This window comes from Dama dama, chromosome 21 (assembly GCF_033118175.1).
Source record: "Dama dama isolate Ldn47 chromosome 21, ASM3311817v1, whole genome shotgun sequence".
In the NCBI taxonomy this organism is placed as follows: Eukaryota; Metazoa; Chordata; class Mammalia; order Artiodactyla; family Cervidae; genus Dama; species Dama dama.
Genome location: NC_083701.1, coordinates 3,637,055 through 3,653,685, shown reverse-complemented (window position 1 = coordinate 3,653,685; position 16,631 = coordinate 3,637,055). Strand labels below are relative to the sequence as shown.

Below are 16,631 nucleotides of genomic sequence, written 5' to 3'. Positions count from 1 at the left end.
TGGGCAGCCACAGTATTATCCAGCCCACCTGTGCTGGGCAGTCAGGGAGGTGGCTTCTCAGGGTGGGGGCTGGGGTGCAGAGGGGTGGCCAGATGCCCCATCAGGGCGGGGCTGGGGCAGGAGAGGGCAGGGCAGGCTTTTTGCATCTACTGGTGACTTCTCCCCATGTGTCCCCCAGCTCAGCCCAGCACCCGGCAGTGGAGGAAGATGCTCAGTGAACATTTGTAAATCAGGTGAATGAATGAATGAATGAACAGATGCTGGCTCCCCTGTCCCCCTTGGAGGAGTCCTAAGGTCAGGGGTGGGGAGCAGGGGAGGCTGCAGGTAGGACCCGGGGGGCAGACTGGGCTCAGAGCCAGGGCTGAGGCCTCAGGTGTGGGGAGGGGATCCTGGTCAGTGACGGGTGAGTGGTGGGGCTTTGAGCAGAGGCAGGCAGCCCCAGGGGTGCAGTCCCCCCTCATTCTGGACACCGGGGTGAGCTGCGGCCAGCGTGTCACCGTGTGACAGCACAGCCAGCCTGCCTGGGCAGCTGGAGCCACCCCTTCCATGTGCCACTGACCCTGCATGTGCCGCCGGCTGTGATCCGCCAGCAGGAAGAGCTGACAGGATGCAGGAGAGGGGCTGGCTCCGGTGGGGGCCCCCGCTGTGGGGGGCAGAGGTGACACCTGCAGAGCTCCTGGCAGTCCTGCTCCCCCCACTGCCCTGTTTCCTCGGAGCTGCTGCCTGGTGGCCACAGAGGCCCCATTTTCCAGCCACTAGTGCCCACAGGCCCTCGTCCCAGCCGGGCAGGGCTTGTCATACCTTTTTCTGATAAGGAGCCGGGACCCCAGGGGCAGGTGGTCGCAGACAGCGTCAGGCTCAACCCCAGACCCCGTGGGCAGGTCGGCCCTCTGTCCGTCCTCTGCCCTCTCCTCTCACGCTGGGTCCTTCAAGGGAGGGTCCAGGCCCCACACGGTGAGGCCAGGCCAGCTGAGGCCAAGGTGGGGAGGGCCAGGGCCCCGGGAGCCCGGCTGTGCCTCACCCAGGTGAGGGGTGCCTGTCCGGTGGTGCCATTGAGACCAGGGAGGCTTCGGGTGGGCCTGGTGGACTCGGGGTGGCCAGGGGTTCAGAAGACCTGAGGTGCCTGGTCTGGCTCACTTGGCTGCCTGCTCTGTGCCCACCACTGGTGACGGCCAGGCCGGGGCCCAGCAGCCTCGCCCACACCCACCCGCCTGCCCATGGAGGTGGCAGTTATGGCTCCTGAGTCCGCAGTGGCGCTGTGGCCCACCCGGGCCGTGCTGGTGGCTGATGGCAGGTAGGTGCCGGCCACTTGGGTTGGCAAGCGTGCACCACGCCCATGAGGCACCATTGAACCCGGTGTGGTGAGGGCGGCCCCGTGCAGCGTCTAGGGACAGTGTGTTTGCAGCCCTCTTCTCATCCCCAGATCCTGGCAGAGAACAGGTGCCTTCCCTGGGTGGAAATTCAAGCCTACTCCTAACAGCTCCGCTTCCAGGTCAGAGCCTGGGCGCCTCTTGACCGGCTTGGAGCTGGCACCACTGGAAAGTGGCTTCCCTTCCTGGCAGTGTCACCACTTACAGAGGAGGTCTCAAGCTCCAGAGAGAGCAAGTGAGAGCCCCAGGTTGCCTAGGGGGTTGGGGCAGCTGCTCGAGCCCTGATGATGAGTTTCCATACATGAGCTGCATGCCTGTCGCCCTCCCCGGCCAGCTCTTCCAGGGAGCCTTCCCTGAACACCTGATCCTCCAATCCTGCCCTCCACAGCGCCTGCTGTGCTGGCTTATTCTGCTTTGCAGGGTGCCTCCTGCTGGGCCCATCCAGGAGGCCCTAGAGGGGGATGGATGCATAACTCGGGGAGCTGCCCAGCGTGGAAGGTGGTATCAAATAGCAGCGAGCCCCCCATCACCAGAGGTGTGCAAGCTGGTGATGAGACGGCGCGGGTGACCTCTGAGGTTCCTCTGGACTTCAGGGGCTGCGATCCCGTGATGGTTTCTGGATGTTGCCCAGATCTGGAGCTCTGCCCAGGACGTTGGGTCATTTGTTCCTTCCACAGCAAGTGGGGGGCCTCCTGGTGCCAGGCCCTGCGCAGAGGGAGCGGGTGGAGTTGAGCCCCTCCTTTAGGACACATGTTCCTCGGGGGGTGGGGAAACTACTCTGAAGGGCCTGTGGCTGTAGGGAGGGCAGGCAGCCCAACTTGGTCAGTGAGGGGGCTGGACCCTCAGTGCTGTGGGCACAGGGGCAGGGGGCTCTGGGGAGACTCTTCGGGGGTGGGTGTGGGCTTGGCCTGTTGGGTCCCCTCCCCGCCCCCAAGCAGCATGTGGATTCGGGCTTGTCTGGGAGGATTCCAGGAACGGCTCCTGCCCTGATAAAAATAGACTTCTCCGAAGGGCTTGGGATGGTGCCAGGCCAGCAGGTGCCCCCCAGGCCTGGCCAGAGTGGGTGCCCCCAGTGAGGGGGGGCAGGGGTGCTGGTTTGCGGGCTGAGCAGCCTGGTGGGCTCTGGGTCCTGGGTGCAGGTCCACAAAGCTGATGGGACCTCTCAGCTTGTATGGGTGGGGATGCAGCATGACGTGGTGGGAGAGCAGCTTGCCCAGGGGTCCTGTCTCCAGAGGGTCAGGGTCTCCGGGGGTCAGCAAAACTCAGCCCGACTTTGGTTCCTCTGCTTGTCGGCTGTATGACTTGGGTTAAGTCCCTCGACCCCTCTGAGCTGCTATTTCATTAATACAGTGTGGCCGATGGGCTTTGCTCAAGGCATGCAGCGTCCAGCACAGTGTCTGAGGGGGACAAACTCTCAGGAAGCCGTCAAGATGGGAGACTGGCGGGGCCCTGAGTGCCCAGAGCTGGCCTTTAGGGAGAGGCTGCTGGAAGCTGGGACCCAAGAGCACTGGAGTGGGTGTCCTGGGCCGAGCCCACCTTGGCTCTGGGTGGAGGAGCCCTTGCCCCAGGGCTCCTGAGCTGGTGGGCAGGGCCCCGGCGAGGTTTGGGTGGGGCTCCGCCTGGCGGGTGGGGGAGCATGGGTCCCCAGGCCTGGCTGACACTCTGGGTATGTGTGTGGGGAGAGCCTGGGACCCGGCCCTGCTCTGGGCTGGGCCCCTGGCCAGTTCCTCCCACCCCGCCCCTGAGGCACTGACCGATGATTGCAGGGGCCAGGCTGGCTGGCTGGGAGCTGGGCTTGGAGCCGGGTTCCCAGCGAGGCAAGGCCTCTGGGGACCCTGTGTGCTGGGGGCTCTACCCACCCTGCTCCACCCCCTTCCGTGGGCCCCGGGGCTGGCTGGGGCAGGTACATGGTTGCCTGTGGTGCCCGGCTGCGTGCTGTCAGGGCTCAGAGTCTGGGGAGCGCGTGTGTTCCTGAGCTGATGCTTCCAGGAGGTGAAGCCAGCACCCTGCTGGGGTTCAGGCCTGGGCCTGATGGGGAGGGTTTCCCATCAGAGAGGGCCTCCTGGGGAGGGGGCATCTGCACTGAGCACTGGAGGATGAGCGGGAGATGGAGACCTTCTTGGGTGAAGGCTGCTTCCTCGAGTGTCCCTCCGCCTCAGTTTCCCCACCGGCATACTGGGGGGTTGGGGGGGAGGGAGTGATGGCAGCACCCCCAGGGGTGTGTCGAGGGTTCAGTGAGGGACGGCAGTGTCTGGCACACAGTAGGTGCTCAGGAAAGTAGAGAGGTCCTGGGGTCTGAGGCTGGAGAGCTGGGCAGGGCCCAGGGCAGGGCCAGACCAGCTGTCGGTCACCATCTCCATCCTGTGGGCGTCAGCTTCTGGAGCCCACCTGGGCCACGGGGCACCCTCCTTTCCATTCCCAAAAGGAAGTTCGCCCTCCGGACCTGCACCGAGGCCCCCGCCAGGGCTCCGGCTCCAGCTGAGCTCCTCCGGACCTGGGGCAGCGCCCGCTCCCTGCTGCGGGAGCCGCTGGAGGGTTCAGGGCACGGTGGGAGGAAGGCGGGGTGCGCGGGCAGCGCCCCCGCCCTTGCGTTTCCCCTTCCTCCGCCGGTGCTTCCTCTCCCGGACCGGCCCTCTTTGTTTGCCCCGGCGTGCGGGATGGCCTGTGGTTATATTTAGGCGGCAGGTGTGGGAGTCACTACCAGCCGGGTCGCCCGCTGGTCACGGCCAGGCCGCCCACGTGATGCCCGGGCGCTATAAATAGCCCCCCCGCAGCCCGGCCGCCGAGCGTCCGCGGGGAGGCCGGCGTGCCCCGCGCACTGAGTCTCGGCCGCCGCGCCCCGGCCCTGCCCAGCCCCGCGCGAATGGAGGCGGCGGCAGGACGCTTGCCCGCGGGTGAGCCGGGCCGAGAGGGCGGGGGGCGTGCCGGGAGGACCCCAGCCCCGCCCCGGGAGGGAGCCGCCCCTCCTGCACCCGCCCTACGGTGGGGTGGGCGCGCTGCGGGACAGGGGGTCGCCGCCCACGGCCCCACCCGCGCCCTCCCAGCCCGGTCCTGCGCACGGTGCTCCCACGCACCCCCTTCTTAGCTCTCCTGGGACCCCCATGAGCCCTGGCCCTGCACCCTTCCCCCATGTCGGACGGGGTCCCGGGTCCACGGAGGCGGGCGCTCTCGAAGCCCTCTGGAGTCAAACTCTAGCTGCAGCTGTGCCGCCAGGAATGAGCCTCGGGGACTTGCGGCTGGGAACTCCCACGGGGAGCTCTTCCTGGGCCTGGCCTGGTCAGGGCCCTGGAAAGTCCCCCAGCCCTCCCTGGCCTGTTTACTCATCTGCGATCAGGGGACAGGCCGGGGCCTCTCCTAATGGCTCTGGAAAGGCGGACTGTCAGGGATGTAGCAGAGCTCAGGGCCTGTGTGCAGGGCGGCTGGGGCCCCAGGACAGCGTGGGGCCCCTGGTGGGAAGACCAGAGGGAGGGGCCTCCGGCTTCGAGGAGGGCTCCTGTGTCATGGCGTGGGGGTGGGCTGGAGGGGTACTGGCTGGTGGACTGGGGTCAGCCCTGGCTGGGGGCCTGCTCGGTGACCTCAAGCTGGGGGTGGTGTGGTTCGGACGGGGGGCTCTGCCCCAGGGGGAGGCCGCAGGCCTGGTTGAGCATTGTGGGACAGCCTGGGGGCAGCAAGGGGGGTTGCACTCTTTTCCTTTCACCTGGGGGTGGGGGCCCTAGACGTTGAGGAGACAAGTAGGGTGTCTGGCCAGACCCCAGCCCAGCTGGGCAGTGATCTTGGTCCAGCCTCAGCCCAGACCCTACCCCCTGCCCCCAGCCAGCCTGACCCGGGGCCCCTGCCTGCAGGTGACAAGTTTCACATGGGCAGGACTGTGGGGTGGCCCTCCAGGGAAGCTGGCAGGAGAGCCAGGCCGTCTGCCCTTGCCCATGGGGTCTCCCCAGATGTCCAGCAGCTGTGGGTGGGGAGGCGGCGGGTCGGGCTCTCGGGAGAGGCCTGTCGTCCTGTGGCTTCGCTGGGCCCCTTCCCTCCCTTCCCTCTGTAAACATGCACACACAGGGACCTCCCGCAGCCCCAGGAGGGCAGGTTTCCACGTGCTGCTCAGGGCTCCTGGCGCTTTCCTTGCCTGCACTCCGAGCGGAAGACCGCTCAGGGATGGTGCGCGGTCCCTTCTCCCTGCCTTTGACCCCCTCCCTGGGGACCCACCTATAACCTTCCTGGACTGGGCAAGGGGCAGTGAGCCTGGAGCAGTCGTGGAGCCGCCCGCCGCTCCCACCCCGCCGTGTCCGGGTCCCAGCTGCAGGCCCGGTCCGAACCCGGGCTGAGGCTCCAGGGGCCCAGCCGGTCTGGTGGGCAGCTGGGGAAGGGGGTGCTGGGCGGGGCAGAGGTAAGAGGTATGGGGTGGGTGGATGGAGGACCTGCCTGGTAAGCAGGTGTGGGTTCTCACAGCGGGGCCAGGCTGAGCCCAGTGGCTGGAGGGGTCTGCTGACCACTGGGTTGTGCTGGAGGGGCCTTGGGGACATCTTCTCTGGCCCCTCATTTTGCAGATGGGGAAACTGAGGCTAGTGATGTGCTCAAGGTCTCCCAGCCTGTCCGTGGGGATGGGAGTGGGGCACGTTGCTCCTGCTGGGGCCCCTGGCCTTTTGGGGCCTAGAGAGGGAGAGACAGGCCTGCAGGTGCTTGATGGCCCTCTCTGGGGCCTGGCAATGTTCCCCCTTGAGGCCCTGTCATGGTGGGACCCCACTCCCAGCCACCTGTGCTGTCGCCACCTTGGCAAGCGCCTGGCGGCCGGCCCCGGCCCATAGGCTCCTGTGGGTTGTCCCTGCTTCTTTGAGCTCCTGCGGGGCCGTGGCTTGTTTGCTTCCATCGTGTGGCCAGCCCTGTGGGCGAGTGGTGGACAGCGGCCCAGGGCACAGGCTGACCAGAGCCTCCAGTTACCGGGGGAGCCCTTGAGAGAAGTGTAAGGTGGCTCGTGTCTGTGTGGGGGGGGTGCTGCCACGCTGCCCCCACCCCCCACTGTGCTCTGTCACCTTGGCCTCCATTCCGGAGCCCCTTCCCCCGAGGACCGGGGCTGCTCCAGAGTGACCTGGGCTCAGAGACGCCGCAGAGGCCAGAATTCCGCGGAGGAGGGGCCTGACTGTCTGGTGGTGGGGGCGGGGAGTCGTGGAGGGGCTTCGGGGCAGGGGTGGCTCTGTCACCACAAATGCCTTGAAATCGTGTGTTGGGGTTCAGCACACTCATGGTTTCCCTGACAGGGAAACTGAGGTCCGGTGAGGGAGGGGCACGGGCCGGGACCCCCTTTCATTGCCTTCTCCCCTCTCCCCAGACGCTGCCTGCCGCTGACTAGCCTGGGATTTATGGAGAGGCCCTTGGGGGGCAGCCCTGAGTACTGCCGCGCCCAGCATCTGCGCCGTACCCGCTGCTGAGGCCCCCGCGCCTCCGGCCTCACCATTGCCCTCGCCTGCCCATGGCCCCTGCCGCCTGGCCCGGGGCTGGCTCTGCGGCCTGAGCCCACCGCCCCCCTCCAGGACTCGCTGTACCCCAATGGGGTAACGTGACGGAGGCCCCGCGTCACCGCCGCCCGCTGTCCCCCTGCGGCCGCTGCCTGCCACCCCCACACCACGGCGGCCCCATTGGTTCAGTTTCAAGTTTGTTCTTCCTCTAATCCTTGAGGGTCTGGGGTCTTGGAGCAGAGGTGGCCCTCTAGCCGTCCACCAATGCCGAGGGGGTGTCCCCGGCGACAGGCACAGTGCCGGCCGCGGCTTTGGCAGCCCGATTCACTTTGGGCTTTTTAAAGTTTTCTTTGCTGAGTTTTTTTGGTGGTTGTTGTTTTTACTTTTGCCCCCTAGTAATTCTCCAGCTCTGAGAGGCCGGAGCTTGGACTTGGCCCGCTTTACTTCTGGGGGCACTCTTTTGTTCTTTTTGTCTTGTAAAGGGTTGGGTTTTCTTTTTTTAATCATCCACCCGTGATCCGGGCAGCATCCTCCCCCCACCCAAGTATTTGCACAATATTTGTGCGGGGTCTGGGGGGCAGGATTTTTTTTTTTTTTTAAAGCATTTCTCTCTCTCGGACAAGCGCAGGGATCTCGTGCTCCTTGGGTTCTGGGGGGTGGTGGGCCCTTCTTGCGTTCACGTCCCCAGCCCCGTCTGCGGGCAGCAGCCATGGCGCGGATGAACCGGCCGGCCCCTGTGGAGGTCAGCTACAAGAACATGCGCTTCCTCATTACGCACAACCCCACCAACGCCACCCTCAGCAGCTTCATCGAGGTGAGCATCCAGCACGTCTGGTGGCAAGGCTGGGGGCCTCCGAGTGAAAGGAGAGCGTGGGATGACAGGCCCCCCCGGGAGAGGCACATGAGAGTACATGTGGGGCTGGGGGTGCTGTGAGGGCTGCGGGGGGTCAGCAGGGTGGGCAGCGGGCCCCCGTGCCGTGTGAGCAGAGACGTGTGGAGGTAGGAGACGAGACGGGCCTGTGAACGGTGCAGTCCCTAGCCCTTTGCTGGCTATCTGGCCTCTGTACAGAGGCTGAGCAGGAGAAGGGGGTGGTGGTCGCCCCAGGGGAGGACCAGCTGCTTAAACAGCCTGGAGAAAGCAGGGCGGGGACCAGGCATGAAGACCAGCTCCACAACCAGCCCAGGCCGAGGGAAGCCCATGGGCTCCAGGGGCTCCTTGCGTTGGAACTGGGCTGGGAGCTCCCGGCACAGGTATCTGTGTGAGGAAGGGCTGGACAGGAGTCCAAGCTGGCCACGGGAGAGAATGACCATCATACCCCGAGAGCCAGTAGGCGAGCTGTCTGCTGCTCGTGGCCCCAGCAGACGGGACCAAATGTGTTTGCAGAGCCTGCCATTCTCTGCGGGGCTCCTGAAGGAGCCTGGCCTCTGCAGCGCTCCTTGCTATTTGCAGAGCCTGTGTCTGTGTGCTGGGCCTTTCGTGACCTCAGACCTCCTTCTGCAACAAGAGATAGGCCCCTCTGAGTGCTCATTGTGGTTAACAGGGGTCCGGGCACAGGAGGGCTTCACAACTGTGTACACGCGGAGGGAGGCAGCAGGCACCCTGCCGTCGGGAGACCTGGACTCTAGACACTGAGCCTGGAACTCTGTGGAGGAGGGCTGTCCCCCTGCATGGCCCATGATTGGGGTCAGGGCTCAGAGCAGGACCGGGGCCAGGGCTCAGTGTGTGACCGGGGTCAAGGGTCAGAGTGTGACCGGGGTCAAGACTCAGAGTGTGACCAGAGTCAGGGCTCAGAGTGGGACCGGGGTCAGAGCTCAGAGTGGGACCAGGGTCATGGGTCAGAGTGTGACCAGGGTCAGGGGTCAGAGTGTGACCGGGGTCAAGGGTCAGAGTGTGACCAGGGTCAGGGCTCAGAGTGGGACCGGGGTCAGAGCTCAGAGTGTGACCAGGGTCAGGGGTCAGAGTGTGACCAGGGTCAGGGGTCAGAGTGGGACCAGGGTCATGGGTCAGAGTGTGACCAGGGTCAGGGCTCAGAGTGTGACCGGGGTCAAGGGTCAGAGTGTGACCAGGGTCAAGGGTCAGAGTGTGACCGGGGTCAGGAGTCAGTGTGTGACCGGGGTCAGGGCTCAGAGTGGGACCGGGGTCAGGGCTCAGAGTGTGACTGGGGTCAGGGGTCAGTGTGTGACCAGGGTCAGGGCTCAGAGTGGGACAGCTGTCAGCACTCTGTCTGTCGTGAGGCCCGGGCCCAGCCTGGGCTGGATGGCAGCACTCTCTGCTTTAGGTCCAGAGGAATCTCCGGTGTCCCTTTGGCCCTAGAGCCCTGCACCGCCCCCCTGCACCGCCCCTGCTCCCTGCATTCTCAGAATAGCTCTGTGCTCTCCTCACTGTGTGGTGTCCCCGTCGCATGATGAGCAAGGTCCAGCAGCTGATTCTTCACTGCTCCTAAAATAGCTGCCAGGAGCAGGTGGGGGTGGGTGCACATGGACCCCATGCAGCGGAGCCCCCCCACCACAGCGTATAAATATCCCTGCGCGGGCTGTGAACTGCCTTGACCTCTCCCCGGGTATCTTGGGGCTTCCCCGCTGGTGTGTGGGGCCTGGCTCCCTCCTGGGCGCCCTCTGGGCAGGTGCCCACCCTCCCTGCCCCGAGGTGCCCCTCCCCAAGGCCCTGAAGGCCGCTGTGCAGGGTCTGGCTCTGCCCCTGGGTGGACCTGTCCCTGCTGTCTAGGCTGGGAGGCAGCTCAGAGCAGGACCACACAGCGGCTCGCGCGCAGGCTCTGGCGTCCTCGGCCTGCCTGGGGGCGCGGGGTCTCGGTCTGCAAGCTGCTGGTGTGCTCCGGGGCTCCCAGCATCCGGGAGGAAGGAGGTCATGCCGGAAGTCAGGCTCCCAGCTGTGTCGCCTCAGTGGTGATGCGGGTGGGTGGGTCACCTGCCTGCTGCGGGGCGAGCTCAGGGATAGTCGCCCCAGAAGCATCAGGAAGAGCGGTCCCACCCCCGCAGGTCCCCGAGCCCGAAAGCCCGTGAGCCGCTGGCGATTCATGCCGGGCCCCAGCCTTTCTGTCCCACCGAGGGCTGTGGGGTGCCCCGCCCAGCCCCGCCTTCCCCCTCCCTCCCTGCCAGGACCTGAAGAAGTACGGGGCCACCACTGTGGTGCGCGTGTGTGAGGTGACCTACGACAAGGCCCCGCTGGAGAAGGACGGCATCACGGTTGTGGTGAGGGCCGTGTGCGGCGGGGTGGGGGGCGGCCGGGCCCCGGGTGGGGAGGCAGGCGTGTGTGGCCTTGCTGCGTGTTTGTGTGCAGGTTGCATCTCTAGAGCGTCGGCGCGGCGCTGGGCTCCTCTCCGTCCCGCCGCGCCGGGCGTTTGGGGCCTTGTCGCTGGGCAGCGGGTGCCTCCCGGGGGGTGGGCTAGGTGCACCTGGCGGGTCCCTGGGGAGGCTCTCCCGAGGCCGTGGGGAGGGACCCTTGGGGCGGTTTCCTTGGTCCCCGGTACTGGGGACCGGCGGCCAGGCAGCAGGCCCCGTGGGATGGGCCACGTGGATCCTGGTGGCTCGGCCACGTCCCTGTGGGGAGGCCCCCGAGCCAGGCCACGGTGGTGAGAGGGGCTGAAGCCTTGGGGCGGAGAGGCCTGCCCCTTCCCCGCTGAGTGACCCAGGGTCCTTCCATCTAGAGCGGGGGTGCCTGAAGGGCGCCAGGTGAACGCTGTAACGTAGCCCGGAGCACAGGGGTCAGCGGCTTTCCCACGCTTCCCCGGCGGCAGGAAGGGGTTTGGGTTAGACACGCAGTTGCCAGGCAGACCGTGTCCTCCAGGGGCCTTCCAGGGTGCTGAATCTGGAGCCTGGGAACAGGACCAGATACCCGGGTGCCTGGCCTCGGTGGACACGTGGATGCACCCCTGTGCCAAGCGGTGCTGATTTTGGGGCGGCCCAGCGTGAGCGTGCTCCGCGGGCAGTGCATGGTCTCCAGCCTCAGGGCCCAGCCTGCTCTGGGCCGCTATGCTGGGGGCTGGGACACAGGCAGGCACATGTCAGCCACGCTCATGGACCAGACCTTTTGGGTCTGTGGACCCAGACTGGCTCAGGCTGGGTGAGTCAGAACTGCAACGTGGACTGACGAGAGGGGGAGTAGGGCTCCCGGGCTGCCCCCCGAAAAGAGCAGGGTGTTCTGGGAAGGCTTCCTGGAGGAGACAGTGGGGAGGAGCCTTGCAGGGGGGCGCTCTCTGGGGCCTGTGCCCCGACCCTCACCCTCGGGGGGCTCCCAACATCCTCCTTGTTTGTCAGAGTGCCCCTGGGCAGGCTGGCCTGGGTCCTGGCTCTCACCCTACCTCCAAGGTGGGGGTCCTGACGGGCTGCTGCCTTCTGCAGGACTGGCCGTTTGATGATGGGGCGCCCCCACCCGGCAAAGTGGTGGAGGACTGGCTGAGCCTGCTGAAGAACAAGTTCTGTGATGACCCTGGCAGCTGCGTGGCTGTGCATTGCGTGGCCGGCCTGGGGCGGTGAGCCAGTGGGGCAGGGCGGCTGGCTTGAACTTGGGGACCTCTTGGCCTGGCTTGCTGTCGGGCATGGGTGCTGAGTCCATGTCACGTGACTTCCTTCCTGGGGGGGCGGGGCAGAAGTCCTTCCCAAAGTCTGACCCCGCTCCCCGCTGCTGTGGCTGGGACTTTGTGCAGGAAGGAGCTGACAGCCCTGCCCCTCCCCAGACACAAAGACCCCACACCTGCCAGCTAGTCATGGGAATCGTGAACTGGGTTCATAACCGAGAATCAAGCTCTCATCCATGGCCAGACCTGAGCCCAGCACTTTGCTCTTCCTCCTTCGACCCTCCCACCTACACGTTTATGCATGAGGAGCCTGGGGCACAGAGAGGTGGCCCTGCCCACCTGAGGTCACACAGCAGGTGCAGGAGGAGCCTGTGCCCTCCATGGGGGTGGGAAGGAAACTGGGGAAGCCTGGGCCTCCCCAGGCCCCAAGGGTGAAGGTGTTGGGGAAGGGGTGGGTGCCCGGGCCTGGGTGACCTGGCCCTGCTGTCCGCCCAGGGCTCCAGTCCTCGTGGCGCTGGCCCTCATCGAGAGTGGGATGAAGTACGAGGACGCCATCCAGTTCATCCGACAGTGAGTGGCTGGTGGGGAAGGACGCTGGTGGGGGCTCGGGAGTCTGGGTGCTGGGGGTCCTTATCCTTCCCTCCCTGCCCCCCAGGGGCCCAGGGCCCCACCAGGAGGCACTCCTGACCCCTGGCCCTGTGCCGTCCTCTGAGGCCTTCCCCAGTTCAGTGCAGCCTCCTGCTGTGGCCCCAGCGCACCCCTCAGGCTGCCTAGCCCTGACTGAGGACGGGTGCTGTGTGTGGTCTGCTCCCCAGACTGGGAGGAGAGGGTGAGGAGTGGCTGCCTGGAGGGCCTGGCTGGTGCCCTCTCTGGGGTCCATGGCTCCTTCAGCCGGGGGTGTACCAGTCCACACAGGGCCTATGGTGCTGAGGAGCAGGCCGGCCCAAACCCATCTCTGACACAGGGAGCTGGGGCAGGCCCCTCTAAGCCTCCAGCACTCCTGATGCGGGGTGTCACTCCCCTCAGCTCTTGGGAGAGGAAGAGCCCCCAGAAGCCTTCCAACCCAGCCCAGCAGTGAAAGGAGACCCCCAGTGCCACCTGCCCCACCTGCCCCAACCCCTCCGGGACAGCCGACACCCCAGGATCTTTCAGGACTGCCCTTCTGAAGCCCTGGCCCCTGGGTGCTCTGCCCTCCATTCTCGGCCCCCATGGAGGTCTCCCAACCTCCTCTCCTTGTGGGGAGGGGGCTCCTGTCCGCCGCTGCCCCCGGGAAAGGAGCCCCGGCGGAGCAGGGTTCTGGGGTGGCAGCAGGGACAGTGGGGTGGGTGCAGAGGGCCTGAACCCGCCCCAGCCCCCCCCCCATCGTGAGTGTGTATGTGCGTGTGTGTGTGTGAGACACACGCACAGTCCGTGCCTGGGTGTCTTCTTGTGCTGCTCCCCCGACGACAGTTTCCAGGGCACAGCCTTCTCTCTCTCCCAGAGGCAGGCTTGTTTACCAGTCAGGCGGCCAGGCCTGCCTGTGCCCGCGGGAGCTCCGGCCTCCTCGGGACCCTGGCACGTGTGCACACAGCGGGGGCACGGTTCCTCTCCGTGAGCCTGTGTGCAGCTCTGTGCCTTGGCACCCCCCAGACTGGGGGCTGGGCCCAACCTGGTGACTCAGGGCAGCGCAGGCTTGCTCCTCCCCGGCCCACGCATCATTGACCAGAGCCAGTCCACGGCCATATCCAAGGTTATGGGCGGTGGGGACAGATGACCTCCGGAAGCACCTGGTGGGCAGTGCTAGGTACCCCCACACCCAGGCACCTGAGGGCCACCTCCCGCCTCCTCTCCTCTCCCTCCCAGCCAGCTGGCATGCCAGGCTCCATCCCCGTGGGCTCTGCTTTCGGGGGGTGGTACCCAGGTAAACACGGGGGCCTTGGAGGGTGGGGACCTTGGGGTTGGGGAGGTGAGGTGGTCAGCCTGGAGGAGCCATAGCCAGGTGACTTGAAGGTCAGCCGCTGTGGCTGCAGTGACTGTGATTCTGGCGGTAGGAATGGCCCCGGCAAAGGCCCAGAGGTGGGAGGGCTCTGTGGGTCACGGGGACCCGCTCCAGCCTCTCTGGCCTCTGGGGCCTACAGCTCCGGGGCAGGGCGTGTGGCCGAGCCTGGGTCCTGCCTGACCCCCCACCCCGGTCCCGTCTGCCCAGGAAGCGGCGCGGCGCCATCAACAGCAAACAGCTCACCTACCTGGAAAAGTACCGGCCGAAGCAGAGACTGCGGTTCAAGGACCCCCACGCGCACAAGACCAAGTGCTGCATCATGTAGCTCAGGACGCGGGCGCCTGGCCGCGGGCTCAGCAGGGCTCCTGCCACGGGGCTTCCCTCTGCCCTTTGCTCCCAGCCCCCCGGGCACACCCACCACCAGCCGTCCAGCCCGCCCCCCGCACCCTTTGTGGGTGTTTTCTGTCTCTGCCCACACCAGCAGGTGTGTGTGTGCGTGTGTGTGCGTGCACACGTGTGCATGTGCGCGCACTGCCATCTGGCCCAGCCTTCCTTCTGTCTCCATGCCTGCGTGTCTGTCTGTCTGTCTCTGTGTCTGACGTGTCTCTCTGCCCTCAGCCCTCACTGTCCCTCTGAGGCTTAATCCCCCCCAATCCCCACCCGCCATGTCCCTGGCTGTCCTGTAATGACCTGCCCACACCGCCTCTGGGCAGCTCTCCTTCCTGGCCTGTTTGTTTGGGGGCTGGTGTATTTTTTAACCACTGGGCCCAGCCCCTCGTCTGCGGCCCCTCACCCTGACCTGTTCTTGGCACCTTAAGTTATTGGGTCTGGGGCAGTCAGGTGTTCCGGACACTCGAAGGCAATAAAACCAGACCCTGTGACTGCGTGTGCCTGGAGAATGGGGTGTGGGTGGCCTTGGGGGGCTGGCGGAACCCAGGGATGCTGCGGGGCCCATCCCTTCCTGCCGGCTATGCTTGGCTGCCCCCTGGCGTCCACGCTGGGTCCCTGCACTCCCTGACTCAGGGCGGGGCCGTCCCAGATTGAACAGAGCAGGGGCTGAGGCCCAGTGGGCTCTGCCCAGTTGCCCTGTTGCTGTGTTGGGGGCTGGGTCACCGGCATTGCCCCCGTGCGGGACAGGATGGGTCACTTGGTAATTCTTCCGGGTCAGGTGTCCGGTGGGGTGGCTGCCCCGTCCTGCCCCCCACTAAGTGTCCTCACTTCAGTCTTAGAAGCCCAGAGAAGGGAGGGGGTGATGGTGCCCACTGGGCTTGGGGTGGAGGGACACGCCAACTCCTCACCCCGCGGCAGGGAGGGGAGGCTGGAGGGGTGGAGAGTGACCCCGGAGTTCCTGGGGTGAAAGTGTGTTGGGGGCTGGGCCTGCTGGAGGGCATGGATGTTGCCCTGCTCTGTGAGCAGCTCTCCGCTCTCGCAGAGCTGGGGGCCGGCCCCTCCCTGGGTCAGGTTGGCCGCGCCTTCCCCGGGTGGGATGGTGGCCCACCCACCAGGACTCAGGCCCTGTCTCCCGCCCCTGGCCTGCTGTGGCCAGCCTGGCAGTCAACGGTTGCTGCTGGTTAGTGGGCACCTCTTGTGTGCCCGGGTCTGGAGCCCTCTACCCTGCTGCTAAGGCCTCTGCTCCCTCAACTTCAGGCTTCAGCTGTCTCGGTTCCCCCAGGGGCTTATTCAGTCATTGTCGGCTGCCGAAGCCTCTGGGTCCCGGCCTACCCAGCTCCAGGTTTTACTAAGACTAGACTTCCCAGGGGCAGGATGAACTGGGGTGAGGTGGGGGGCTGTGTAGGAGGCCCCACTGCCCACTGCCCACTGGGGGGAACCAGGGAAGCCTCCGTGTTAGGGGAGATGGCACCCCCACCCCCCAGCTGGGCTCAGGGGCCCCTCTTTCCAGCCAGGGGTTGTAGCACAAGTGGGATGGGGGGCACTCACAGGGGCCCGTGGACAAAACGGAGAGCTGTGAAAAGCCAAGCTCACGCAGAGCCCCTCCTCAAGTGGTGCCATTCAGAGACTCACAGATGGTGGGCGGAGGCCCCAGCTCTGCCCAGGGTCTTTTACCCCTCTCGCTGGTCATATTGAACAACAACAGTGAGTGTGCAGTTGCTGTATTTTTTCAATCCACTATCCAAGTTGTGGATAGTGCAACTGGGTGCAACTCCATGTCTGCCTCGAGGGGCTCACAATCTATGGGGAGTGGTGGGACAGCCTGATGAGGGGTGGGGGACCTTGTTTGGCAGGCCCTTGAGGGCCGGGTCACTTGGAGGTCCCAAGGCGGGAGGTGTGGGGAGAGCTCTCGGAGAAGAAGCTCTGCCTGGGCCGAGTGGGGAGGGCCTGGGAGGACACGTGGGGGGAAAGGCAGGGGGCAGGATGGGTGGGGCTGGACCTCCTGCTGGAGAGTGGCCAGCTGGGGGAGGCCCTAGGGAGGACTCCGGCCGGGAGACTCTCAGGCAAGGGAAGGGCCTACCTGCCCATTGCACAGATGGAAAAACCAAGGCTGGGAGGGGAAGGACCTGCTGAAGCTCAGGTGGGTCTTCAGGGGCTCCCTTGGAGTCCGGGGACCTCTTCTGGACTCAACCTTCCAAGGGATCTTGGAGGAAGGTCTTACTACCCGTTTTACAGATGGGACAGCTGAGGCTCAGAGTGTTGAGACCCTCGCCTCAGTCCATGGGGCTCATTCAGAGTGGGCCAAGCCCACCTGGAAGCTCTTACTCTGAGCCAGGCCGGTTCTGCTGCCAACCCCAGGTGCCAACCCTGATGGGGCTCAGGAGGCTAGAGACGGGGGTGGAGGGTGACTTTGAGTCCTCTGAGCAGAGGGAGACCAGCCAAGGGACCTCTTCCCTACCATCAGCCTCCCAGTGATGACAGAGCTCTAAGCCGGAGACAGACTGAAGCCTGTGGGAGCGCCATGGTGAGTGACTCCACTCAGCCGTGGGCCCCAAGGGCCATGGAGGCCTTGGGAGTGCCCACTCAGCGCCCAGGACATGGGCGGGCCGTGGCTCGGGCTCCGGTCACCGGGAAGCTACCTGGTGGCCACAAGTGGGGGTCCCTGCCCAGACTTCACAGTCTGTCTCTGGGGGACACACCGTTTGCGCCCACCCCCTTGCCTGCCAGTGTCTCTGGGGGGCCCATGGGATGGTGGTCACGGAGCGCAGAGGTGTGACGCTTCTTTATTGAACCTAGATCTTTCTTTCAAATGGACAGATGTCATGCAGCCAAGCTCTGTGTGGACAGGGCAGGGCTGCGCGGTGCGGTGGGCACGGGGGAGGGGGACGGGGGGGGGGTCGACAGCTGGAGG

General features: G+C 65.8%; 1 protein-coding gene across 4 annotated transcripts in view; it reads left to right on the top strand.

Moving 5' to 3' along the window:
- PTP4A3 (protein tyrosine phosphatase 4A3) overlaps window positions 1-14,211 on the top strand; it is a 32,102-nt gene extending 17,891 nt beyond the window's left edge. For 2 of the 4 annotated variants that reach the window (XM_061122786.1, XM_061122784.1), the window contains exons 2-6: window positions 6,691-7,631; window positions 9,935-10,027; window positions 11,177-11,307; window positions 11,848-11,922; window positions 13,538-14,211. In XM_061122786.1, coding sequence (XP_060978769.1) covers window positions 7,527-7,631; window positions 9,935-10,027; window positions 11,177-11,307; window positions 11,848-11,922; window positions 13,538-13,655 — 522 coding nt within the window. In that variant the 5' untranslated portion in view covers window positions 6,691-7,526 and the 3' untranslated portion in view covers window positions 13,656-14,211. Of the gene's footprint in view, window positions 1-193; window positions 234-4,217; window positions 4,265-6,690; window positions 7,632-9,934; window positions 10,028-11,176; window positions 11,308-11,847; window positions 11,923-13,537 lie in introns of those variants that run through there. The other 2 variants (XM_061122783.1, XM_061122785.1) reach the window with 2 other exon arrangements.
- The last annotated feature ends 2,420 nt before the right edge of the window (window positions 14,212-16,631 follow it).